This window comes from Moschus berezovskii, chromosome 1 (genome assembly GCF_049115385.1).
Source record: "Moschus berezovskii isolate FMDL1 chromosome 1, NW_MosBer_1.0, whole genome shotgun sequence".
Lineage (NCBI taxonomy): Eukaryota > Metazoa > Chordata > Mammalia > Artiodactyla > Moschidae > Moschus > Moschus berezovskii.
In genome coordinates, this window is record NC_142460.1 from 92,554,961 (window position 1) to 92,582,424 (window position 27,464).

Here is a 27,464-nt window from a genome sequence, read left to right on the forward strand (position 1 = left end):
TATGCCACTCCCTTTGCTTACTACATGCCAGACACATTGGCCTTCCCTCAATACCTCAGATACATCAAGAACTTTCCTGCTCCACAGCCCTTATACTTGTTATCCTTGGAAATTTTCCTACTTTTAGTATGAGCCACCTTTTCATCCTTCCTGTGTCAGCCTAAAAGTTAACTCCCCAACATCTTATTTAAAGCAGAATTCTCTGCTGGCTCCTTTTCCAGTTCTGTTCATAGCGTTTGAATCAAATCTGTTATTTTTTTCATTTGTTTACCATCTGTATTCCTAACTGAAAAGGAGGTTCTTTGAGGGCAGGGACTGTGTCTGTTTTGCTCATCACAATCTCTGTAATTCTTGGCTTTTCTCCCATTAATTTAGTAGTTACTTTTTTCCTTCACTCAAGCTGAGTCTTCAGTCGTTAGTCACTGCTGGTCTGAAAGACTAGACTCTATGTGACATATTCTTTGGACTGCCAATACATCAAATATAGAATCTTACTTTCCTTACAAGGCTAGCTAAGCCAAAAATTTCATGAACAGTTCAGCCAACATTCACAGAGCTTTTATCATGAATGTTCAACATATAACTAAGAGTAGAGAAGACGCTAACAAATGTTACCCTTGATAACAGAATGATGAACTAACCTTTGTCAGTAAACACCAGTGTCCTCAACATGAGAACATGGGGGCAAGCAAACCTGAGTTATATTAACAAAAGTATCAACAGTACCCAGTCTTACCTCACAAAAACAGTAATGCAAAAAACTAATACTGAAAAGTTTTTTATTTTATTTCCAAGATCAAATATTACAACAGGACATTTACATGTATTTATAAAAAAATGCAGCAGTTGAATTTATAGATCAGAGGTTTCCTTGAGTTTGGTCCCTCTCTCAGCACAGTGAGCTGATGTCTTCGAAAGACTCCCCTCCCTCCCCCACCCCAAATGTCCCACCGCCCCCTCCCCAATTCAAGTTGCAGTATCAATATAAAGTAACTGGGTACAACACAGCAAGAATATTCACAATTTGGTACAGCCAAAACCAGAGGATCACCAAGAGAAAGATCCTCATTTTAGAAATTATTTACCTATAGACTATATGTATCTATAGATATATCACACCCAGTTATCTAAGATTTCCCTGGTTTAAGAGCAAGTGGAAGTTCCATTGAGTCTTAGCCAGCAGTTACAGCTCTGCTTTATCTAACAGCATGTTTTTCTTCTCCTACAAGTTTATATTTCCTATGGTCTCCTTATGTCTTCAAATTTAAGGCTTTCCCTAGCACCTTTATTATCTCTTACTAGATATACAGGAGGGTCTTTCAAGTGTCTTGAACAAAAAAATTTAGCGGATGATCCTGTCGCCCCTTTCTCACTGGTCCCAAAGCCTTCTTCCCACTCTTGAGAAGAACTGCAGAAACAAATGGGTCTCTCCTAGCACCATGGGAGTAAAGCCCTGAAAATTGAGAACTATATGTTATGTGCATTTTAGGGAGCACTTGCCAGAAACAATAGGAGCACTATCTCTGTCCATTACCTTCTTGGATTCAATAACCAAGTTACACTACAGATTAAATTTAGAGCTTGTCCTGCATTAAGAATGCAAATCTCACTGAGACCACCACTTTATCCAGAATAAGTTGAGTATACAAACATCCCAGGGAATTTCTAAATACCATTAGAAACTGCTTGAGAACACTAAAGCAAATACCCTAAGTTGACTTCACTCAAGTCCCCAACCCACCCCCGTCCCTATCCCCAAATTCCATTCCTTGATTAACTTCTCCGAATAAGATGGGAAGTGAGGTTTGGAAAATGACATAAAAAAATGTTGAAAAAACACAATAGTGAAGACACCAGAATTGGACATTCCAGATGATTCAAAACGCAGTTAAAACTGAACTCATACAAAGCATGCAGAGAAGCCTACAAACACTCCTGAGAGTTTCCAAGGAACAATCAATACCTACTTTCTTTCTTAAAGGGTTAAAATAATAATAATAAAGACACCAGATGCTTAGAAGTTGTTAACAATCAAAAGGAAAACCATTCTAAGGAAAAAAAAAAGATTCTTAAAGGAGTGAATAAAATTATTTCTAAGATTCATGCCAAAGCTTGGCTGGAAGCCCCTCAAAATCCAAGTATCATATAAGCATCAATCTGTACTCATTTCTCTACAACTAAAACTAGAGGATTATCTCACAGCTTTACTGTCTGTCTCCCAGCAAGTTTTAAATAAGTCTTTCCAAATCTAAGGGACAAACCTAGGAAAGGAACAAGGCCCAAGTCCCCAAATAGGCAAGATAAACAGCCACTACAAGCTTACTACTAATTAGCTGAAATGTGGAGGTCACATACTACTTTCATTCTAATTAGCAGGTAAGAGGGGATTTTCTGGTGGCAGTGGTCACTCCATGTGAGGTTTAACTTACAGGGCAGCAAATTATCAAAAAGCTACTGTTAAGAGCATATGATTAGTGTCAAAAACCTATTTATATTTTGAATCACACCATTTATTGATATTTTTCATTATTAAGAACACAGAAGCTTGAGAAAAGCATACTATAAAACCATTTTGTTGAAAACAGAAAGATATCCAACTGAGCATCAATATTCCAATGTCATTAACTTGAATATGTCCTGGTGACACGTACTAGAGTCAGCGACCTTGACAGAGGAAAATAAAAAAAAAAGCAGAATGGCAGGGAATGGTTCCAGATCAAGAATTTCTCTCCCTTATCAGTTAAGATGCCCATATTGAGTCTATGAAAAAAGCAAACAGAAAAGACTTTAAGAATTCAGTTCCAAGTCAGAATTTATCTAATGATTTGAAATGTTTCGTATTTTATTTACCATGTCTAATAAATGAGTGATTCATGGTGGCCGAGTTAGAGTAATAATTTCTTTCAATGGAGATAAAATTTTTCTTAAGTACAGCTTATTCTTCCAATCTATAAACCCAAGTGACTTTATAAGGGATATAAAATCTTAGGGCATTTTGATCTCTGTAGAGGAAACACTATTAAGCAAACAACAAAAACTTGTTGTTTGGTGCAACAGAAGTACAACAAGGCAAATGTCCATATTTATAGATTAATATGTGATTGTTCTTAGGCAAAATACTACCATCAGTATTTATATCTCTAATCCTACAAGTAAGTCTGGTTATCTTTTGAAAATGCTTTACAGAAATACTAAATTATGTTTTAGTAAGGTAGTTCATATTAGATTGCTCAACTCTACTTTGAGATCATATGTCAAAGAAAAGCCTGTACCAAAACTATTATGTTTATGAGAAAGACTGAGATTCTAAGCAATACAACAGCATTCCATAAGCTAAAGAAGGGGGAAGGGTGACATGGACTAGCTATTCTATTTTTGGAATAAGGATTCTTAGGTAGAGAGAGAGTTATAAAACATGATGTTTGCCTCAAATTCTTTCCTGGTATATTAATTTATAAAAAATGAAAAGTTATTAAAAGTCAGAAATGGAATTTCTTAAACATATCCAATTTCATTAAAAACCATGATATTTTCTGAGAATAGATGTCAAAAATCAAGAAGAGAATGGAAATGTAAAAGAGAAAGTTGTATTAAAAGATTTTCTAATTAAGGGTCTCATTACATTCAATAATTTAATCACACAATCACTTCATGGGAAAACTACCAAGGTCATCATAATCTCTATTAAAAAAAAGGCTAAGATTCTAATCTGTCTCTCTAGCAGAACTGACACATAGGTGAATCAAAGACCAAAACAGCTATCACTGAAATACAGAATTTCGACACATCAGGAGAAATCACCACACTGGCTTGGTGTTCTCTTTTGGTTATTTTCAGTACTACAGAACATTTTTACCACTATTCTAAAATGTATACAGTGCAATACTAAGTTTCATGGCAAGATAGTAAGTAAAATGCTAAGCAAGGCAAATAAATGAAGTTAAATATTCATAGTACACAGCTGTCCTTAAGTGGCCTTTTCATCGAGGCCTATGTTTATTGGAAAATTGCTATGTTCACCAGAAGGGTGGGCTCTTCGTACTTTCATTTAGTTTTACACAAGACTTTACTTACTCATCAACCTGCATTCTGTGATTTATTATTGAGTAATACTTCTGAGTACTATTTACTCTCTCTCTCTGGCTCTAAATGAAAGAGACCCAGAAAGACAGAAAATTACACCATGGAGATACACTCTATGGGATAAGAAATATTTTAAAAAGTCAACCTAATTCGATCCTAAAAAACTTGTTTCTGTCAAAACCAAGTGAATTCTACAATTTACACAAATCAATTTCCTAACAACTGCTTAGTCAGTAAACTGCTTTGTTTAAGCACACATATAGAATTAAATTTAACTCTGGTTGTCAGTGAAATAATTGGTTCTTATTACATTTTAGTCACACTCAACACTGATTAGGAAAACAGCATTAAGTTTTAATTAAAAGTAATGAATTGTGTTTAAAAGAGCATTAGTAAACCTGAAACTATTGTACTCTCCTTCTGGAGATTTCAATCATCACAGTATGGGTAGATCAAGTTACTGGACAAATGAAACCTGGACACAGGGAAAAAAGCAAGAACTGATTAACAAGATACTTTTACTCACTCTAGGGATAATATATAAAATAAAAGGAAGAGACTCAGAGCATTAAATTTTGGAGTGGAGAGGATTCAGAGATAATATAATTCAGTGGTCTACAATCTGTGGGTTCCCAAAGTCTCTGGAAAGGGTCTGCAATTCCACATGCACACATTTTCTCCAACTAAGGAATTAAGGATTTTAACACTTAACCCCACAACTCCCCACCACTGCTGGATTTTAACATTACAAGCCCTTTTACTTGAACAGACTAAGAACTATTGATCTAGTCCAATTCTCTGTTAATTAGAAGCAGAGATGTAATCCAAGTATACTTTATACCTACATATAGCGCCCCTTCTGCATATAATATATAATACATTTAATGTGTACCTGGGAAGAGAAATTAAATCTTCCCTTTCCAGTAGCAAGTGGCTCCCTCTGGTATTTTCCTAAATGTCCAAATGAGATCCTTGCTAGCTTAAATCTTTAATCCTGGGATCAACAATTCTTTCCTAGTTATGCCTTATTGTTAAATGTCACACCCTAAATCTAGCAGTTTCAAAAGCTGGTACTAAAGAATACAGGGGAATCAAAAGAAAATGTGAGCAAGTGTTTGCCACTTTTCAGTTTTATTTCCCTAAATAAAACTTACACTATTCTTTACCTTTTCTAAACTTCTATTATAATTATGGTTCAGACTCAGGAAAGTGTTTATATGTTCTATTATCTCATGTGTAGTGTGTCTCTCCAACTGGATAAAACAGGCAGGAAGCAGATCTTAGATTAAAATTTTTCCAACTTTGATTAAGGACTCAAATCACTGCTAACTTACAGAGTCAAGGAAGTAGAATTTTATAGAAGATTTGAAAAAACACACATAATGTTTAACAATCTAATATAGATGGGATATAGAAAAGATAATTGTATCTTTTCTGAAAAATGGCAAAAAAAAAGTTGATAAAATTCTTTTTTATCCTTTCCATTTTTCTTGGCAAATAGTGCCACAGTTATTTTCCTTTCACATTTTCATCAGTGCATCATTTTTAAAAAACAATTAGTAATCAGCTGCTGAAAATAATGGTATAAATAAGACTATATAGGCATAGTACAAATCTCATGAGCTTTAAGGAAACAAACCCAACTAACTTACAGAGCCAAGCAATGAGAAGATAACCTTTTGAACAAACTGATTCCTGTTGTAGGAGACCACAACATGGGAGTGAAAAAAAGCATGAATGCAAACTGATTTTGCCACTTATTAGCTTTGACATCCTGAACAAGTTCTCTGAACTTCAATTTTCTTCCTTATCTATAAAATGGGGAAAATATGCATTTTGTGGAGTCCTTAGGGAGATTAAAGGAGAAAATGCACATGAAGTACTTAGTACTTGTTAGTTACTCAAAATTACTTTCCTGTTCTTCCCCCATTTGGCTATTCTCTTCTATGGTCCCTTCATAAATCAAATTCAAATGATTTCCTGTTACTTTCCTCCCTACTAATTTTCATTTCATCTCCCTCTATTTGTCTTCAGTCATTTACTCTCATCAAAGTCTATCTTGTTCTTTCCCTTCCTACCTTTTAAGGTCTCTTTCAAGCTGTTTCCAATACCTATAAGGAGTGACTATTTTTACCTAACCTACTAACTTCATTTTTTCAATAAAACCTCTCCTCCAAAGAGCTAAGGAATTTGTAGAGGAAATAAGACTTACTAATAAAGTGGATTAAGTTCTTGAACAAAGCACAGTCCATACTCTTCCTGTGTACAATTCATAATGCCTTCCTTGTGGGCCTGTATACCAAACCCATGATAATTACACTCCTGCCTCAAAATAAAATAAAATCCTCTACATCTTGTACTCTAAAAACCCCTGTTTTATTTAACTTGGATCAATATCTCATGCCTCATCTCTTTGATATGCTTTTATATCACTTTGATGTGGTCATCTCATAGTAATCAAACTTGAAAAAGTTACTTTGGTTTCTTATACATGGATATGCCAGAGCTGAGCTTATCAGAAAGAACTACATCTTATCATTAATGAATACGTTGTCTTAAGTTTTCTAGATTTGTTTTAGAAAGAGAAACTATAGTAGGTAAAAGAATGAAACAGAATCCTATAGGGAAAATTCTTGACTTCATATTTTTAACAGATTTGGACTTTAGCTGTGACTCTGCTGAGAGTGGAGATGGGTGCCATCACAGCACCAAAGCTGAGCATAACCTCACCTCTTACCCTGTGCCTCCCTGAATTTTTAGATTTTTGACCTTGTCTATGACCAATAGTTTTTTTACCCTCTAATGCACCTTTGTATATAGCTCTGTTCTTCAGATAGCAAGTATATTATCCAAGTTCCGAGAAACAATTGAGGAATTAACATGAAAACCATGCTTCCTCAATAAATCAGAAGCTGATAGTTAGCCTTGAGAGCCTATGAAAATACACCAAAGTGGTATTACTCAGTCACCAATCTAAAGAGAGAACTTTGACTCAAGGTATAAATGAAATTGTAATTATATAAATATATTTATAAATATTTATACAATTATATACTTATACATAAGCACTTACACAGACTTAGAAAAAAATGTAAGAACATTAATTCAAAAGGACTCACTGAATAATAAACAGAATTTTCCATGATTTCCTTGAGGACATACATAACTCATTCTTTAGGGAGGGTCCCTCAAAGCCCAACCATTAGAAACCGTATTCTCTAATTGTGTACTAGCAACACACAAGCATCTTTTTTTTTTTTAAATCCCCCAGTTGCCAAGAGAGTGATCTTAAAGTAGATGGGAACCTAAAGGTCTCTGAGTAATAGCAATTTATGTTCCTCAAGTAGAAGAATCAATCAATAATAGGTTCACTCTATATTATGATTTTATAACAAGTTAAAGTTCTGATTTTGCCACCAGAATTACTACTACCCGTTCAGAGGACTCTAAAGCTCAAAATAAGAATTGAGCATAATGTTAAGTCTAATTGTTTTATATAGATTCAAGACGACCTCTTCTAAATAATACTGAAAAAAGCGCTCACCAACTACAATGTGAATGTGGCTTTTGTTGGCAGAAAAAACTCACACCCGAAAATTACAGGTAATCTTCCCCACTTCCGTTACTAAATGTTGTCTTAAGAATTGATTTTAAAGGTCCTCCCCTTAGAGCTAAGTTTTCAGTTTTGATACCTTTTGTAAAAAACTGCATGAGGAATTAAGCTCATTCAATCACCAGAGCCTTTCAGAGACAGTTCCAACCAAGGGTAAAAGATAAATCATTATTTCTAACCAAAGGAACATGGTTAGCAACTCTCAGCTGCATCTTCTTCTTTTCCCCCCAGGGCATACATTAAGTATGCCTTAAAGCACATAGGACAATCAATAACCATAGTGGTTACAACTACAAGCCATTGTACTCATGATTACTGAACAGCTGCCTTCCCATAGATCACTTGTGGACCCCAACAATGGAAGGGTCAAAGGAACTAATATGCTGTACTGGCAAAAACAGCAAGTACCTTCCTATTCTAGTCACCACAACGTGCTCACAAAATGTCCATTCCAAGATTAGCAGGATCAACATAGTTTATAGAGTAATAACGAAGAAAGCTGTCTCAGGCTAGGTAGGATATTGAAAGCCACTCCATGCTACTCACCCTAATTTAACACTCTTTCTGTCAATAACACATATCATGGAAATAATTCTAGATGGCAGTTCTTTGAGAAAAATATTAAATATAATGAGCAGTAATTATAAAGGATGCTTTTTCCATGTAAACAAAAGCCTGGGCACTTTGTTACGTGGTATTTCCTACATGAACAACAAAACAAAACATGTGTTAGAGAATTTCTTCTCCCTACTAAAAAAGGGCTTACAAAACAGAGAGGCTGTTCTTATTCTGAATCTAGCCATTCCTTTACCAAAGGAGTCTCAGGAGTAATATTTCATTTGATCCCCTAAAAGTGCTGCGTAAGAGACCACTTATTGGAACACACATTTCCTGCTGCCAGTACTAGGAGGTCTTATCCTAACACTTCATTTGGTCACCAGATTAGGTAAGAAAGAGAGAGAAAAGTAGGAAAAAGAAGAAAATGGGAGAGGAGGAAAAAAAGCAGGGGAGGTGAGGCTGATTACAGGAGAGAACAAGAAACAGAAGAGAAGGCAGGTGACTTGCTTGCCCAACTTTGGCTCTATGGTCCTATGAGCCAAAACGCATACTCAGTGACATGGTATCTCACAGAAAAAGGGAAAAAAAGGGGTAAGCTGAGAGAGGTCAGGCCATGATGTTAATTTCTTTCCTGTACAAAGACAGTCTCTTGAGGACAAAGGCCTGCCTCCTGTAATGTAATATCATAGTCCAGATGAGACAGTTTCCTCCGAGGGAAGTTGGTGAGAAGTTCAAAACGTTCATTTGGATATCCTTTAGACTGGACATGCTTCACCAAAGCCTATGAAAAAGAAGAGAAAAGACAAAGTTGTTAAATGGAAACAAAAGACAGACCATAATGAATAATTTAAAAATATAATATTCATTTTTATATCAGATAAGATTTAAGTTTAAGTTATAAAAACTGAAGCTTACCCTTGTAGAAGTGGCAATATAACACTGTGCATGGGGAGATAATAAACCTGTACTCAATAATTAATAGCCAGTAAATGACATTGAAATGTTCAGGGTTATCACTGTCTCACCAATAAACAAACCTAATTTCTGTTTATAAAATTATTATCCTCATTTTTAAACATTTCATTAGTTTTCCTTTCTTCTATTTATCAGGGACGATATATCCTTCATCCTATCTTGTCAGTTGTGCACCGAATCTTTTCTTGCCTTCTCAGAAGCCATGCCACCACCACAAACCATTCTTTACGTGTATCTTCAACACCTTTTCTACAGATGCTTCCCATCAGACTTAAACATGCTTAGTCTCTCCTTCAATCATCTTTTCCCCTCTGATTGCTGCTCACTCCTCACTCTAGATTCAAAACCAATCTTCTCAAAAAAGTGGTCTATACTTGTATTCATCGTTTCATCTCCCATTCCTTTCCAATTACTAGACTAGGGAGACATCCTAGGTATTAACACCAGAGGCCAGAGCCTGCCTGCATTCGTCACAATCTTTAAGAGTCTAATTATTTTCAGACACAGCAAATGGCCATGTATAAACACTTGACCCAAGGAGGAGTCATTCATAGGCTAATCTAAACAAGTCAGATTCCCTCTCTTTTCCAGGAGTTGAAAAACACAGAGAGGAGGCTTATCAGCTATGGACTCTAGAGGAAAAGCATCCCTACTATGGATTATGTACAAGCTGTTTTCCAAACAACAGTTACCAGAGCACAGAGAGAAGAATGGTATGAAGTGGAGAATCACAAGGGGGAAACTCAACAGGCCCCACAAGAGAAACACACAGAAAACAGTCATAGTTCTTAACTACTCTGCAATTCCAGCTACTAGGAAATCCAGGAGCCCCAGGACAGTCTTTCCTTTTCCAGGTAATAATTTCAGTTGGGTTTCTATTGCAAGCAGCTATGGAACAGAGAAGCCTTGACTAGAACAGACTATGCGAGTTGCCCAAGATAAGGTGGGAAGGAAATAAAGCAGTGAGAGTTAAAGATTCACCACAATGAAGTTTCCAGTTAGAGGTCAGACCTTACTAACACCCATATCAAAGAATCATCAAGCTAATTATACCAATTAGTTTCTCTGCTTCACGTAAATTAGATACACTTACTAGTAGTTTAGCTTGCTCTGGAAGAGTGATTTGTTCCCTTTTTCCATCCGGATACCGCAACATTAGCTGTGCTTTTGGTCCTAAAGGAAGGGTTAAAAAAAATACATAGCTGTGTGACAGAACACTAATTTAAACAAATAATTCTTTTCAGTAATATTAAAGTTTTAAGTAAAGCAAGTTTAAAATGTGACCCACCATTTACATCAATGCCCTCCACTATTCCATCTGATTTTTCAGGTGACATCTCCAATATTTCTGAATCCACGACTGGCAATCCTTGGTGGTTTGTGGCTGTTCCAGGCTCAGTTCTGGCAGGGGGCTCAGTCAGTGACCTTCTGTTCTCCTCTTTTCTATGCCCCAAATCTTTGTGGGGAGACTTTCTAGACTTGGCAAGATTCTCTATCTCCTCCTCTTCATCAGAGCCACAAACAGATATGAACTCCTCACTGCCAGAAAAAAGTTCAGATTCAGATTCTTCATCTGAGCGGCTATCCTGTTTTGTCTGTGTGGAATCAAAATGTGTCTCTTGTAAGGAGGCTCTGATGGCAGCTTCTAGCTGACTGTCTTCACTTGCATCTATAAGGCTCTCCTGCAAGATGCAGTCATACAACATGGGTAGAAAGAAAAAGAAAACAGTTAAACCAAAAAAATAATCAAGTCAAATAGGGCATGGGAAATGAAACAGCTTGCCATTATTATTGTCTTCTGGATGTATCACTTCTACTAAATTTTAAGCTATTTGAGGGCAACAACTTTGTCTTAAACAGCCAAGTTGGAATGGCATTTTAAACACAAAAATAAAAACTGTCACACCATCTGGCCCAATGATTGCAAGCACAGGACTTGGCAGGATGTGGAGTGGGGGAAATCAAAGTGAATAAAATCAAGAAAATAACTTATTCCTTGCCCAGAACAAGACATGAATTAAGGTTTTAAATATAAAAGTCGAAACATTAGTCTTTAACATGACTAAGCACAAAGAGAGATGTCTATCTTGCTCACTAAGCAGCACTGTTTTGGCACACAGAAGGCTGCTGCTGCTGCTAAGTCGCTTCAGTCATGTCTGACTCTGTGCAACCCCATAGATGGCCTACCAGGCTCTTCCGTCCCTGGGATTCTCCAGGCAAGAACACTGGAGTGGGTTGCCATTTCCTTCTCCAATGCATCAAAGTGAAGCCACTCAGTTGTGTCCGACTCCTGCGACCCCATGGACTGCAGCCTACCAGGCTCCCCCGTCCATGGGATTTTCCAGGCAAGAGTACTGGAGTGGGTTGCCACTGCCTTCTCCGACACAGAAGGCTATCAGTAAATAAATAACTCAGTAATGATCATTTTACAAAAACTCTAATAGATCTTTAACATTCAAAACAAAATACTGTATAAAAAATATGAAAAAAGAACTATATTTTTCCAAACTTAATTTCAATGAAGGTTCTCACTGTGATCACAAAAAGCGACTTTCAATAGTTCTCCCCATGGAAAAGTCCTAATGTCACAGATTTCACTAAACTTGTTGAGTCACAAAATAGGCATTACTAGAATGAATCCAAGCTATACAAAAAGATTTTTTATGATAGCCAAAAGCTGAACACTGGATATTTTATGCTATAAAGGAACTACAGTTAATTTTTTTGCAGGTGTTTTAGGGATACTGTGATTATTTCTAAAAAATAAAAAGAATCTTTTATTTTTTAAAGATACATGTCAAAGAATTAATAAATAAAACAATGAATTCTGAGATTTGCTTCAAAGGATGGGATATAGCTGAAACAAGACTCACAAGCTGTTAATGACTGAAATTAGTTAATGGACACATAGAGGCTCAATAAACTCCTTCTATTCTAAAACTTTCCACAATAAAAAGTTCAGGTTGCTAACAAAAAACTAAAGGAGTTTCAATTTAGCTTACCCTATCTGCCAATAACATAACAACAACAAAATTTTTTAATTTTAAGGCAACTTAAGGCTAATTTAGCACCAAAAAATATATATATAAATAAAAAGGCAAGTAGATGTACCCATGTGACTGGCAATGGCTTAGGTGAACTGTAGGTTTATAATAATGATATTACACAGCCTGCAGCTTGATTTTAAAGACTGCCACCATAGTAGATACTGCTGGCTTCCTATCCAACATCCATTCTCCTTTGATTCCTTACTTACAAGATCCAACTTCTATTTAATTTTATACTCGAGGTGGATAATGTGGTTTTCTTTTTTAGTGAATTCCATTGGTTGGTTGTCTAACATTAAACCAACCTTGCATTCCTGAGCTAAAACCCACTTGGTTAGGATGCACTGCTTTTTTATAAACTGTTGAGTCTGATTTATGAAAATTTTGTCAAGAATTTTTGTATCTCTGTTAATGAGGGTTATTGGTTTAGTTTCTTTTGTCTTTTGCTTTCCTTTTAAAACAAAGCTCAGTTTTTGGTTTTGGTTTTGGTTTTGAAATCAAGTTAATGCTGGCCTCACAATGAACTAGGCAGTATTTCTTCCCTTTTGGTTTCCTGGAAGAGTTTGTGTAGAATTAGCATTATTTCTTCCTTAATAATTAAAGACATTTACCAGGGAAGCCACCTGGGCATAGTTTTCTTTGTGGGAAGTTTTAAACTACAAACTCAATTTAATTAATAGATATATTAATAGGACTATTCGGGTATCTGTTTTTCCTTTAATGAGCTTTAGTAGGCTGTGTCTTTCTAGGAATTTGTCATTTTTGCCTAAAGGGTCAAGTATTTGATGTAAAGTTATTCACTGTATTACTTATTATTTCTTCAATAACTGTAATATATGGATGGCCCCTCTCCCAATCTTGTAATTGGTAATTTGTGGCTTTTTCCCCCTGACCATCTGACTAGAGGCTTACCAATTTTATTGACTTTCTAAAAAACAAGCTTCTGGTTTCATTTAATTTTTTCTTTTGTTTTCTAGGTTACTGGTTGATCTTTGTTCTTTCCCCTTTTCCTTCTGCACAGTTTGGATTTGATTTAATTTTTTTCTGTGTGGGTCCTTTTTCATTTCATTTAAGATGGAAACTTAAGTCATTAATTTGAGGCTTTCTTTTTTAATACAGGCATTTAGTTATTTACTTTCTCTGTAAGTGATGCCTTAGTTCCATTCCACAATTTTTTTTAGCTGCAAGGGAAACTGGTAAATGGAATTTTTTTAGTGGGGCATGCTTCCTTTTATAGACATAATTAGGATCTTTGCTTCCTTAATAAAAGGTACCTCAACTGTGTTTGTACAAGCAACTGTGTCCAGCTTAAATAAGCAGAATTCTTTATCTGTGGCTGTTTATCTTTGTAATAAAGTTATCACCTCCTCTAGTAATAGCATATTATAGAATTAAATATAGAAATAATCTTTAGGTGGGCCTGAGAACTAGGGCCTAAAGCTATGTAATCAGAAATAATGCCCAACTACACCATGAGAGATGTTCTAGCAAAAATATTTCTGTTGCTGCTTAGACCTGGATTCCAAAAGTCCAAACAGTACTGCCTCTCAAAACGTGGGTTTCTCTGCTACTGGGCTCACAGGTGAGCCCTCCTGCTCAGTGTTACACATTCACATTGTTCACTTCTAAATCCAGGCCTTAGGTCCCATGCCTGACCCTGGTAGCAAGTGAGACTGGAAATATGAATCTTGCAGTTTCACTGAGAAGAAAGAACCCTTATGTGGGAAACTATCAAAATGTAAGATGTTGTACAGCCACATATTTTAACTGTCTGCCACTTACATTATTATTTTTACCATCTTAACCTCAAACATTTTGCACAAGGCACGTCTATACAATTACATTTAATTGCCCATTACCACTTCTCATTCATACTTACTGAACGGGCACATTTTTTGGGGGGACTGCTAGAAAGTCCATCCAATTGCCCATGTTCACCCAGAAATCCCGTTACTTGGTCCAAGAAAGAAGATACATCTAACTGGTGCCACTCTACAAGCTTCTGACCTAAAGATTAAAAACCAGGATACAGAAATATAATAAAACCAACATTCTTTCTGAATTCTCACTAAGTATTTCTTTCAGCATACACACAATTAAAATTTACTGGGAACATATCCCCACCCATCACCACTTAAGTTACAGTGTCTTCATAACCTAGAAGATACATTAATTATAACCAACCTAAGAGATTCCCAGTCTTCATGATAGAACAAACTTTATCTGCTGGTATCATTTATCGCTATTTAGGAAGAAGAGATTCAGACAAAGCAATACATATACAAAACTCAATCAGTTAATAATGAAACTAGCTCTACCCTCTAGCTTCTCTGGTGAGATTACAATGAGTATCTGAACAATCTTAAATAAATGACCTAAGGGGATCCTTAAAAATGTTAAGATAAACTGTTATTCTTTGAAAGAACAGAACTGCAAATTTAAAATACCACCATCTCCCAAAGTTGTTTCCTAACAAACTCCCTAAATACACACATCAATAGATTTTTAAGTAATTCTGAGGCACATGAACAAGAACCTTTCATATACATTACTACAGATAATCTTGAAACTGAACCCAAGATAAAATTGAAGATTATTTAGGTAAATGAAATATACACGAAAGGTTAAAGGCCATAAGCCGAAATACACCTTACCTGTCCGTGGATCCAAGATGGAAACATAGGGGAAATCCCCTAGCTTATAAAACTGTATGTATCTCTGACCTTCCTCACTGTCGTGATAGACCTGTTGAGTCATTGATACATATTAAAAAAAAAAAAAATCAGCCTCTTAAAAAAGTACCTTGTTATATACCAAAAGCTATTAATTCTCCAAAAACACCTTTGGCATGTTAGGCTCTCACTGCCTACAGAGAAAATGAAGGTCACCTAATGTGAACTCTACTTCCTGCCTTCAGAGTCACTTCTGACACTTAACATAAATACAGCAATCCATCCTTCCTCCTTGACCCAGTTCTTCCTTTTCAAGTCATCTGTCCATCTCTGTCACTTCTGACTCTCAACTACATACATCTTAATAAATCACAATATGTTAAGATTATCAACTCAAGTGTCCAGCATACTGCTAGGGAAACAGATGCTCAATCAATAGTTGTTGAATAAAAGGTTACTGTTCAGAAAAAAACTTACTGAATTCAGGGGCCTGTAAAGAATGAACTGGCAAATTACTAACATTAACAGCATATCTTAGAGTGGGGAAAAAATTAATTCAGAAGTTTTTATTTTTTATAAATTTTTTTTTTTTTGCTGCATTGCACAGCATGCAGGATTTTAGTTCCCTGACCAGAGATTGAATCCGAGTCCCCAGTGGAAGTCTCAGAATCCTAACCACTGGACTATGGGAGCTTTTCCCTATAATTTTCCTTTATAATTTTTCATAATATAAAAAATTGGAGCAAGATCACCTACTGTTAGCATGGTAATTTATATAAAAAGAAACCAGAGCCAGAAAGACTAAGTGACAAATTTAAGGTGACAATTAATACAGTTAAAGATTACCAAACTAAAGCTAAAATCAACATATTAAACAAAGGTTTCTCATTCCTTCAAATCTTCTACATCTGCACTATCAATTATAGTAGCCACCAGAACATGTGCTACTGAAGCTTTTGAAATGTGACTAATCCTAACAGCTATACTGTAAATGTAAAATACATACCAGATTCTGAAAGCTTAACACCCCCCAAAGAAAACAAAAAAAACCACCCCACAACCCAAATGCCTCAATCAATATTTTAACATTAGTTTTACATTACAGATACTGATTTTTAAAATATATTAAAATCAATCACCTGTTTCTTTCAACTTCTAAAAATGTGGCTACAATAAAATTTCAATCATATTACATTTCTGTTAAAACAGTACAGCTATACACTCTTATCAAGATGCTTAAAAAATGATGTCAAAATTCTTCTGAAGTATGCATACTATATGGTTATATGGCTTAGTTCTTTTTTTTTTGGCTTGGTTCTGTTTTTTCCTCCTTCCCTTCACTGATACTCTAATTTTCTTTTGTCTTTACTATCTTGGCCATTATGGGTGGCTTTATTTTTTCATATGTCATAATGTAATTCAGCTATTTTTTTTCAGCTTATAACCTATTTCCTCCTCCTAGACACCCCATACTACCAAAGTAAAATGCTATAAAATGTTTGATTAACTCTCCCCACCTGCCAGAAAATGAAATGTTCCCGGATAATATTTTTCACAGCTTCGTTGCTCCATACATCACGGTTGAGGCACTGGCATGCAAAATCTTGTACATTTTGAATGTTTATCATCAGCCACTTATTTTGCATTTGGCCACACTCTTTGGCCTGTAAGAATAAAGTTACATAACAATTATTAGAAATAGTTTCTACTTGGTAACAGATGTGTTTCAGAATTCAGAAGTTATCCTCTTTCCATATAAATACTAAGTTTTTTCCCTCAAGTATGACACCTAGAGTTTTCTGTGTATAAACATTAATTACATTTTTTGCTTATATATACATGTATATAGATATGTATAATTATACAGTCCATTTGCAAGCAATTTTCAAATTTAAATGAATTGCTCTCCTTTTGTCCATTGTTATTTATTAAAGTGGCTGGATTTTTATTGCACTGGTAAACATGTAAACCTCTTTACCTGAAAGATTCCATAAACAAGGGCACAAATCTATTGTGCTGTCTCTACTAATCCCCATCCAAAAATATACCTCTTCTTTTTAATAACCGTAACCAGTATATGTGTATTAGTTTATGTTATTTTTTCAACATCATTTTATACACATTTCCAAATATCATATTCGTCTCAATTATTAGGCACATGGCATTTTATAGATTCACTCTAAATCTTTCACTAGAAGTTAGTTGCTGAGGATTTTTTCTCTCAGGGTTTTTTTCCAAGGCGTGTATTTAAAAACTGAAACTACAGATGAAACGATGTTTCAGAATGATCTCCAGAAGACTCCCCAATTTACAGCACAAGTATCAATTATGAGTGTGTACTTTTTTTTTCCCCTTACATTGCCTTATCACAATGATCTAAGAAATATTACTGAACTGGAAAAGGACGGCAGAAAAGCAAATGACCAAAAGCTACCTCAAACCCTCTTACAGAAACAATGAAATGGAAGTCACAGCTTTTAAATGATTTTGTCCTGGAACAATACATTTTTTCCCAAGTCAGCGTGACATGGGAAAATCTTAAGAATCAGCTAAAACTCAGATTAATAATAACTTAACATATCATTTTGGAGGTATTGGAAAACGTTAAGACTAGGAATATCTTCTGTTTAATAAGCAGGTTTACACAATCTTACAAAAATTGTTATTCTACTTTTCTATACAAATCTCCCAGAAAAAATAATTTTATATGTTCATTATTGATTCCAAAGGTGAAAATCCAAGTTCTAAAAAGAACTTGCCTTTTAACTGCAACACTGACCAAAAAAACCCCAAAAAACAAACAAAAAAAAACCCCGTGTAACACTGAAAAATTTTAAAAATGCAGAGTTCAAAAACAATAAGAGCTATCTGATACTGTTTTTAAAAATTCATCTATTCACAGTCATGCTTTCATTCATTCAGATTCATTCATTCAACAGATATCTGAGTATCTACCATGTTTCAGGTACACCTATAGATGGTGGAGTTATAGCAGTTACCAAACCAAAAAATACCTGCCTGCACAAAGCTTACAATGGGAGAAACCTTATACAAGCAAAAGAAAATGAAAGATGTTAAGAAATTACTTTTAATGCAAATCAAAAATCAAAACTACAATGAGGTGTCACCTCATACCAGTCAGGATGGCCATCAATAAATAAATCTACAAAAAACAAATGCCGGAGAGGGTGTATAAAAAAGGGAACCCTCCTACACTGTTGGAAAAGAGGATATAGAGGAAAAATTAATCTATTTCAATAAATATATATCCATAAAGCTGAAAAGTACTAAAATATGCACTGTGCTTTCTTATGGAAATGGAAACTACTATTATTTTTCCTTGTTGCTTTTTTTTTCGGCTGTGCCTCATGGCATATGGGATATTAGTTCCCCAAGCATGGATCAAACCCACACCTATACTGGTAGTGCAGTCTTAACCACTGGACCACCAGGGAAGTCCCACCTTGTTGGTTTTTAATTTTTCTCTAATTTTTGCCTAATGTGAACAAAAACATAAGCTATATATAAAGTTTATTTAGAAAAATTTTATCTTATGTATTTTGTTACTGAGTCAGTTCTTTACATTTTAATTAAAATATTTTAATTTGCATTTATAGCAAGTACTTTGGAAATTAAAGTACTCTTAGAAGAACCAACTGGATTTTCAATTGAATGGCAATTTTACAAATAAACATGCATTTGTTATGAAAATAAATATTTTATGGAAATTGTTCTGATTCTTTCTGTACAATATACTCTAGATTATGCCACTAGATAATTTATGGAGGGCAACTGTATGCCAGATACCCTTCTATGCACCATGGACACAGAACAGTAAATAAAACAAAATCCCTGTATTCACGCTAATGGGGAAAGAAGAAACTTACATGCTAAGAGAGAAAGAGGAAAACCGAAGAAATGTTTCCTTGCCCAGGTCAGATAACTCACTCACCTTGCTCACTCAGCTCCAGCTACACAAATTTCCTTGGCTGTACCAAAAATATGCCTGAACTCTTTCCAACACTAGTATCTTTACACTTAACTGTTTTTCTACTCTTCCCTAAGATCCTTCTATGGTTTACATTCCCTCACTCTGTCCCCAAACAAGAGTCCTCTCTCTCTTTCCCTTATACTATTTTATACTTTCTCCTGGCAACTACTATAACCTGAATTTCTGTGTGTCAAACATACATAAAACATATGTATACACTAAATATGTTATTTTGGTTTTTGTTTAGTCTATTTCTCCCTCTAGATTATAAATTTTTTGATGTCAAAGGACTTTGTATAATTTGTTTACCACTACCTTCCCATGGCAGAAACTGCTTACAGGTAACAAATACCCATTTTTCCCTTCACCTCAGTAACAGAATCTCCAACGTTCAGCTAAGCATCTTAATTTCCTAGTATCCTTTGCAACTAGGTGTAGCCACATTGCTAAGTTCTGATCGATGGAATGTGAGAAGTGATGTGTGTGACTTCTAAGTTGTTCCTTTAAATGGAAAAGGTGTACCCTTCTCAGTCACTTCCCTCCTTCATGCTAACTGAAAAGCAAACATGGTGGTTAGCCACCTTGAATCATGTAGACAAGGGCAAGCAAGGTCTAAGGAACAGCAGAATAGGACAGGAAAAGCTGCATTCCTAATAACTTCATAGAGTAGAGCCATCCTAAAAGCATGGACCTCTATCTTGTTTAAGCTATTGTTTCATTCCTGGTTTCTCTCACGTGTAGTTAAATCTTTATTCCAATAAATATACTCGCCATCCCCTAGAACAAGGCCTTACACCTGGAGGCCTTGTTAAATACTGAATGAACTTCACGGGCATGAGCCAGAACCCTTGAATATGGTCTACCTCTAGTACACTAAGAAACAACAAAGTCTAGTTTCTAAACTTGTAAAACTGTAGCTCACATCTACATATAATCCAAACCTATGGGTCCTGCAGGAGCAATCAAAGAAAGTGAAAGTGAAAGTCGCTCAGTTGTGTCCGACTCTTTTCGACCTCATTATTCCTTTAATTTTTAACATTCATCTCTCTTAAATTTCAGCGACTTAATTTTGCATATTGTTTCCCTAATTTTTATAAAACTAATGGATATATCATTAGTCATAATGAAATGCCTACTTTTTCTGGGAATATTTATATCATTTAAAGAGTTATAAGTGATAATTAAAGTAAAGTAAAGTCGCTCAGTCGTGTCCAACTCTTTGCAACCCCATGGACTGCAGCCTACCAGGCTCCTCTGTCCATGGGATTTTCCAGGCAAGAGTACTGGAGTGGGTTGCCATTTCCTTCTCCAGGGGATCTTCCCAACCTAGGGATCGAACCCGGGTCTCCCACATTACAGGCAGACACTTTACTGTCTGAACCACCAGAGAAGCCCATAAGTGATAAAGTTGAGTATTATCAGTGAAAAAATACATTGTTGAAAACAACATAGGTCACAAAATACAAGAAAAAGGTGATAAAACAAATTGAAACAAACTCCAGATGACAATATTGAAAGATTCACATTTTCCCTTAACGAACAAGCAGCAGACTAACTGCTTTTTATGAGCCCAAAGTGTCCTTAATTTGTCAAGTTCAGAGTTACTTCACTAAGCCCCTGAGCAACACAGAAGCTAATGAAAATAGAAAGCACATCAAAACAAACTCAGATCCTTTTGTTTCTTACATATTATGTTATTCTCTGTCAATGTTTATTAGAAAGGATAGGCAGTTGCCATGTTAAAGATCATGAGCGAAAGATGAAACAAACTGAGGAGACAGCTAACCTGACATTTTTGAGCTGATAAATTGACATCAGACTCCCTGAACTTTATTTACACAACAAAAAGAAACATATCTGGTCAGACCTCCATTATCTGGATTTTGTTACATGCAGCCAAACACTTTCAGGTTTTACAATTCAGAAAATTAAAGAATGCAGAAAGAACCTTATAATTAAATTTCTTAACCTAAATATTTCACTTAGGCTAGTGTAAATGTTACGTTAAAGGACAAAATGTTTTTAAAAACACAATCATAATTCACTTCCAAATATGTAGCTACTAATGCCATTTTTGTAGTTTAAGTGTTTGCCCTACTTTATTTTAACAGACTTACCTGAAATTTAAGTGATATACAGCTATAGAAATGCTCTTCTGATTCAACAGAGCGTTAACATGCCAGTCAACACACAAAATCAAGCTGTTTGAACACCAACAGAAGAATCTTTAAAATCCCAACTGAACTCATTCATTTAACAAATACCATGTTCCTATTAAATGCTAGAGACTGGATCCAAAGGATTACCTAAATAAAAAGAAACATGGTTCCCCTGCCCTCACTGAGCTTATAATTTATCAATCAAATAAATCTGTTCCAGAAGGTTTTCCTTTGGTTTCAGCTAAATTAAAACCAAGAACTGAAGGAGAATATTTTTTGCAACTGGATATACTCTTTTCAAACACACTTGGATCCTCATAAAAATGAGTAAAAGGTATAAACAATTCACAAATGGCCAAAATACACACAGAGACTATTCTCAGTAGTAGTCAAAGACATATAAACTTTAAAAGATTAAAAAATAAATAAATAAAAATGGCAGATTCTAAAATGATGCCACACAATAAAGTGATTTTATTAGGTAATGTCACATACTGGTGATAGAAATATAAATCAATTTAACTTCCTAGGTATCTCATTAAGACGCCAATTTCTCTATACGCTGAAAACTATTTTTTGCTCTTAGAAAAATGCCACTAAAAACTGCAAAAGGATTCACAGGTTGGGTTTAGAATCTCCAACAACTTACTGTTTCAAAACTGCCTTTATGCATCAAATCAATGGGTGGCCGGAACAGATCTGCAAGGGTAGTTAGTTTCTTATCTATCGCTCCTCCATTTCTTAATTCCTGTTCTTGCCGAACTGCAATACAGGAGGATAAGAGAGTTTCAATTAGCCATAAGTCATGGAATCTCCCAATTTAAAAAATTCATCAATTGCAAGAACTAATGAACAATGTGCTTGATCTCAAATGCAAATACAAAGATCTAAGGCTGACTGAAAAAAAATACAAAGTGAGTTGGGAAGAAAGTCTCAAGACTTGGTGCTCTCTATCCAAAATTATCTAAGAGTCACTATTCAAAATATTTCCTTCACATACTCAAAATGAACTTTAGCATACAAGAAAACTTTCATCTCCATTTATCTAGTTCTGAAAGTCACCTTAATTTATCTAGCTACATTCCAGTTGTTTCTAGCAACATTCCCAATCTTGAAAGATTCTGCCAATGAGAGATAATGACTACCGCTATCATCTGCTCCTGGAAGGGCACAGGATTCCCTGGATGACTTAAGTCAGTCTGGATTCCACTCTCTCAAGTTACAAGACCTATTTGAGCTTCAATGAACTCATTATAAATCACTACAAAATCAAACATGGTCCAAAAGTTACTCACATATTCTCTAAACATATCTGTCCTTTTCTTTAGAGTTTCATTACTAAATCTACTAAATCCACTAAAAGTAGATGGTCAAGATTCTCGTTCTAATTTATTCCACAGAAAGACATAAATTTATTTCAAACAGCTGTATCCAAAATGTTAATAGTGGCTGTGTGGGGTAATATGGCTTTTTCTTCTATTTTTCAATCCCTATAATAATCATTTTCATTGTAGTCATTCCTTTAATTGACATATATCAGGATCTGGAGTAAAACCAGTTTTTATTTTATTATAGTCAGCATTTAAGTGCTCATTCAGAAATGGATTAAGTTTGTAAATTATCAGATTTTTAATATTATATCCACCTCTCTTATTCTTCTATAATCAAGTAGGTTAGAATTTAGAATAATTCAGCTCAAGGGGGTAGAAAAGGACACGGTAATCCATTCCAGTACTCCTGCCTGGAAAATACCATGGACAGAGGGGCCTGGTATGCTACAGTCCATGGGGTCGCAAAGAGTCGGACATGACTGAGCGACTTCACTTTCACTTTTCACTTTCACACATTGGAGAAGGAAACGGCAACCCATTCCAGTATTCTTGCCTGGAGAATCCCAGGGACAGAGGAGTCTGGTGGGCTGCCGTCTATGGCGTCACACAGAGTTGGACACGACTGAAGCAACTTAGCAGCAGCAGCAGCAGCAAGGGGGAGTTAATAACAATCACAGACTGAATTCATAATTTACTTTTTTAAATAAGATGAATCCTCAAAGTTATTAGGCCTAATATTAATCATTTTTTTCTTTTATATAAAACAAACCAGGATCTTGACCTGAAGGGGAGTGTATGGGTGCTTTTCCACCTTGTGGTTTTATCTGCGGGAGACGGGGAGGGACAGAAAGACAAGAATGGAGGCAGAGGGAAGGAGGAAGAGAAAAGGAGATGATAGACTGATCCATAGATACCTACTAGTTTCAGTTTGAAAATCCCGGAAACCATCAAATATTGAACGTGCAGGCCGTCGTCTTTTAGGAGCTTTAGGAGAAAAAAACAGAATTGACACAAAAGCTTAAACATTAATTTTGTAACAATTCTAAAATGTCTTTATCTATAAGAATTTCTTATTTTAAGACACTCAGATTGATAATAGTGCCCTCTTCCAAAAAATAAAAATATTTTAAAATCTTCAGGCCATTCATATATAGTTAACGTAACCATCTTCAGACCAACATTTTGTTATATAAAAAAGAAGATTAAGGTCCAGTCAAGACTTGGCCAAACTTGTGTAAAAAGACAGGAAGAAAGATTGTGAGGATGATTCCACATGGAGATGAATCTTACACATGCTCCAAATACCAAATTCAGGTTATCTTAAAGGATCTGCCTACCCTTTAGTACATTACTTGAGTAAATTTTAAACCATAATATTTAAGAACTACTTCTTAGGAGGGCTTCCCTGGTGGCTCAGAGGTTAAAGCATCTGCCTCCAATGCGGGAGACGTGGGTTCGATCCCTGGGTCGGGAAGATCCCCTGGAGAAGGAAACGGTAACCCACTCCAGTATTCTTGCTTGGAGAATCCCATGGACGGAGAAGCCTGGTAGGCTACAGTCCACGGGGTCGCAAAGAGTCGGACACGACTGAGCGACGGAACGGAACGGAACTTCTTAGTAAGTGGCACACATGTAGAATCATAAACACCAAAAAACAATTTTAATTTTAGAGTATAAATTTTTCCTATAATTACAGAGAAATAAACAGAAACAATGTCTTCTAATACTGTTGAATAGGATATATTACACAATCCTTAAGTATTGTACAGATAAAGTTTCAAAAGTAATCATCAAAATGTTATCTTCCTATATGTTCTTAAACCTAAAAAATTTACCAGGTCTTAAATGGGAAAAGAATCTGAAAAAGGATAGATACATGTATATTATGTATAACTGAATCACTTTATTGTACAACTAAAACTAACACACAACTGTAAATCAACTATAATATAAAATAAAATTTTTTTTAAATTACCAGGACTTTATATACATTAAATAAGGACATTTAATGATTCTTTCAATATGGGTGACAGTTTCATTAAGTTGGCTTATGGCAAGCCTGGCAAGCATGTAACTAGAACAATACTCCGTAAGAAATGATGATTAGATAGTAAGACTAGATAGAAACTATAAAAGTCCCGAATCCCATGTTCAAAGCATTCTTCACAACAGCCTGCATTTTCCATTATATAGGGTAATTCTTTAAATCTAAGAACTACTGAGTAAAAAGCAAAACAAAAAAATAACAAACAAATGCAAAACCACATGTTAAAAAAATTACTTTTTTGTTTAAAGCATTATCTGTCAGTATATCATTTGGAAGATTCCCCTGGAGAAGGGCAAGGCAACCCACTCCAGTATTCTTGCGTGGAGAATCCCATGGACAGAGGAGCCTGGTGGGCTACAGTTCATGGGGTTGCAAAGCGTTGGACATAATTGAAGCGATTTAGTACGTATCATTTATGCACATATGCATATCAGTATTTACACTGAAGAATCATAATATTATCTCTAGGAAAAGGAATTTGGTAAAAATGAGAGGCTTCTATATTTTAACTTTGCATTGAATTTCAAATTTAACTTGAATTTTACATATGAATTGTTTTATTGAATAAATTAAACAAATTTATTTTAAATTTTAATAAACTTATAAAATTTAAATATTGCATTATTTCTCTCTCTCTCCTTTTACACAGAAGAAGCAAGAAATATTCTTTTCAATCTTGGAACTATTTTTATTTGAGAGTTCCTATCTTAAATATGTATGTTTCTAGCAGTAATAATTTCTCAATGCTTTCTTAAAACTCATTATCAAGTACTATTTAACCATAACAATTAAGAAACTTTTAACCAATTGTTAACCATAACAATTATCTTCAGTTCAGTTCAGTTGCTCAGTCGTGTCCCGACTCTTTGCGACCCCATGAATCACAGCACGCCAGGCCTCCCTGTCCATCACCAACTCCCGGAGTTCACTCAAACTCATGTCCATCGAGTCGGTGATGCCATCCAGCCATCTCATTCTCTGTCGTCCCTGTCTCCTCCCACTCCGAATCCCTCCTAGCATCAGACTCTTTTCCAGTGAGTCAACTCGTCGTATGAGGTGGCCAAAGTATTGGAGTTTCAGCTTCAGCATCAGGGTAAGACATAGAACAGCTGCTTTAGAAAGCATATTATTATTGGAAAGGTAGTACATAATATACAAAAGGTAGTTTTTTTTCTATTTTTAAATTACCAATGGCAGGCCAATCAATATTCTACGCTCTTTACACACATACATATTCACTCCCCCAACCCTGCCTCCAATTTAGCCCTTCTCAATCTCCTGGAGATTCATCATAGGTCCTTATTGCTAGCTTTCCAACTACCCTTGTATTTCTTGGACTCATGACCTGTTCCCATTTGTTTCCCCCTTATTTATCCTAAGTCTAAGCAAGAACCTCTCCTCAGGCCACTACACCTCTAGCTTCAGGACCATTATTACTCTTGGCTGCCTCTTCATACATGACTCTTCCAAACCATATGCTAAAAGTAAACATCAGTACTCTTTATTCTTACTCTACTACCCACAAAGTAAGAGTACTGGTCACTGAGGTCAAAGAAACTAAGCTGCAAAGAGCTAAAAGAGATCCACTCGGAGCTTCACAGTCAGAATAGGCGAGAAACAGAGAAAAAAAAATTATGAGAAGAGTAGCACCGTTTCACATTTTCACAAATCTCTGTTAATGACTGGTATAAGAGAAGACACCTGAAATTTTAGGTCTGTTTCTGCATTCAATCTGCTGCTATTCTTTTAATTCAAGTATATGAAGAAAAATAAAATTTAACTTCACACAGACATGTAGTTGTAAAAGGGAAGAGTATTTTAACAGTTTTAAGGTAATTGTGAACATTTTCCTCGGCTACTACGCCAAACTCTATCAGTGGTAATTTCTTAAAGGCTGGTAGCAACATGGATTCCGAAATATTATCAATGAACTTTTCATACTCTGCTCCATTGAAATCTACTGGTCTGCGTGGTAGGCAGGCTCTGTGACAGCACCCAATCATCCCTATCTCATGATCTGTGTGTGAACATCATGAGTATGGGCAGGATCAAACAGAATGAGGCAGAAGTGACAGGATGTCACTTCCAATGACTAGGTTACAAAAAGATGGTGGCTTCCATCCTGAGCTGTCCTCTCTGGCTCTCTCATTTGCTCTGTGGTAAGGAATTGATGATGTCTCCAGTCAACCACCAGCCACATAAGTGAATTTAGACTCTTCCTCTAGTCATGCTTTGGGATGCCTGTAGCCCTGGCTGACACCCTCGAGAGACATAAACAGAGGGACCCCGACTAAGCCACACCTGGATTCCTAACACATAGAAATGTGATAAAACAAACGTCTGTTGTTTCAGGAAGTTAAATTTTGAAACAATTTGTTAAACGGCAGCAGATACCTAATATATATTGCATATACAAATACATATTGATCTGAACAGATATTTCACCTATGGACAATCTTGTAATAGTGTGCTTTGGTGGTTTGAAAATATTTGTTCACTGAGTTATTATGCAAAACATTCCAAATATTGACCACTTCATCATACAATATTAAAGAAAAATAATAACTATCTGTTAATATCACCACTAATCTTATTAGAAGATTATTATTATTAGAAGATGTGAAAAGAAGGGAAGAGAAAAGCAAAGGAGAAAAGGAAAGATATATCCTTTTGAATGCAGAGTTCCAAAGAAGAGCAAGAAGAGATAAGAAAGCCTTCCTCAGCAATCAATGCAAAGAAATAGAGGAAAACAACAGAATGGGAAAGACTAGAGATCTCTTCAAGAAAATTAGAGATACCAAGGGAAAATTTCATGCAAAGATGGGCTCGATAAAGGACAGAAATGGTAGGGACCTAACAGAAGCAGAAAATATTTAACAGAAGCAGAAGATATTAAGAAGAGGTGGCAAGAATACACAGAGGAACTGTACAAAAAAGATCTCCTTGACCCAGATAATCACGATGGTGTGATTACTCACCTAGAGCCAG

The 27,464-nt window shown here is 35.5% G+C and overlaps 1 protein-coding gene across 3 annotated transcripts in view; it reads right to left on the reverse strand.

Annotated features, from left to right (window-relative positions):
- Window positions 1–7,083: 7,083 nt before the first annotated feature.
- UBXN7 (UBX domain protein 7) overlaps window positions 7,084–27,464 on the reverse strand; it is a 49,355-nt gene continuing 28,974 nt past the window's right edge. For all 3 annotated transcript variants that reach the window (XM_055403668.2, XM_055403740.2, XM_088837871.1), the window contains 8 exons: window positions 23,348–23,413; window positions 21,748–21,860; window positions 16,466–16,612; window positions 14,931–15,021; window positions 14,156–14,283; window positions 10,518–10,911; window positions 10,323–10,402; window positions 7,084–9,035 (listed from right to left, as the gene is read on the reverse strand). In XM_055403668.2, the coding sequence (XP_055259643.1) occupies window positions 8,874–9,035; window positions 10,323–10,402; window positions 10,518–10,911; window positions 14,156–14,283; window positions 14,931–15,021; window positions 16,466–16,612; window positions 21,748–21,860; window positions 23,348–23,413 (1,181 nt within the window). In that variant the 3' untranslated portion in view covers window positions 7,084–8,873. The remainder of the gene's footprint in view (window positions 9,036–10,322; window positions 10,403–10,517; window positions 10,912–14,155; window positions 14,284–14,930; window positions 15,022–16,465; window positions 16,613–21,747; window positions 21,861–23,347; window positions 23,414–27,464) is intronic.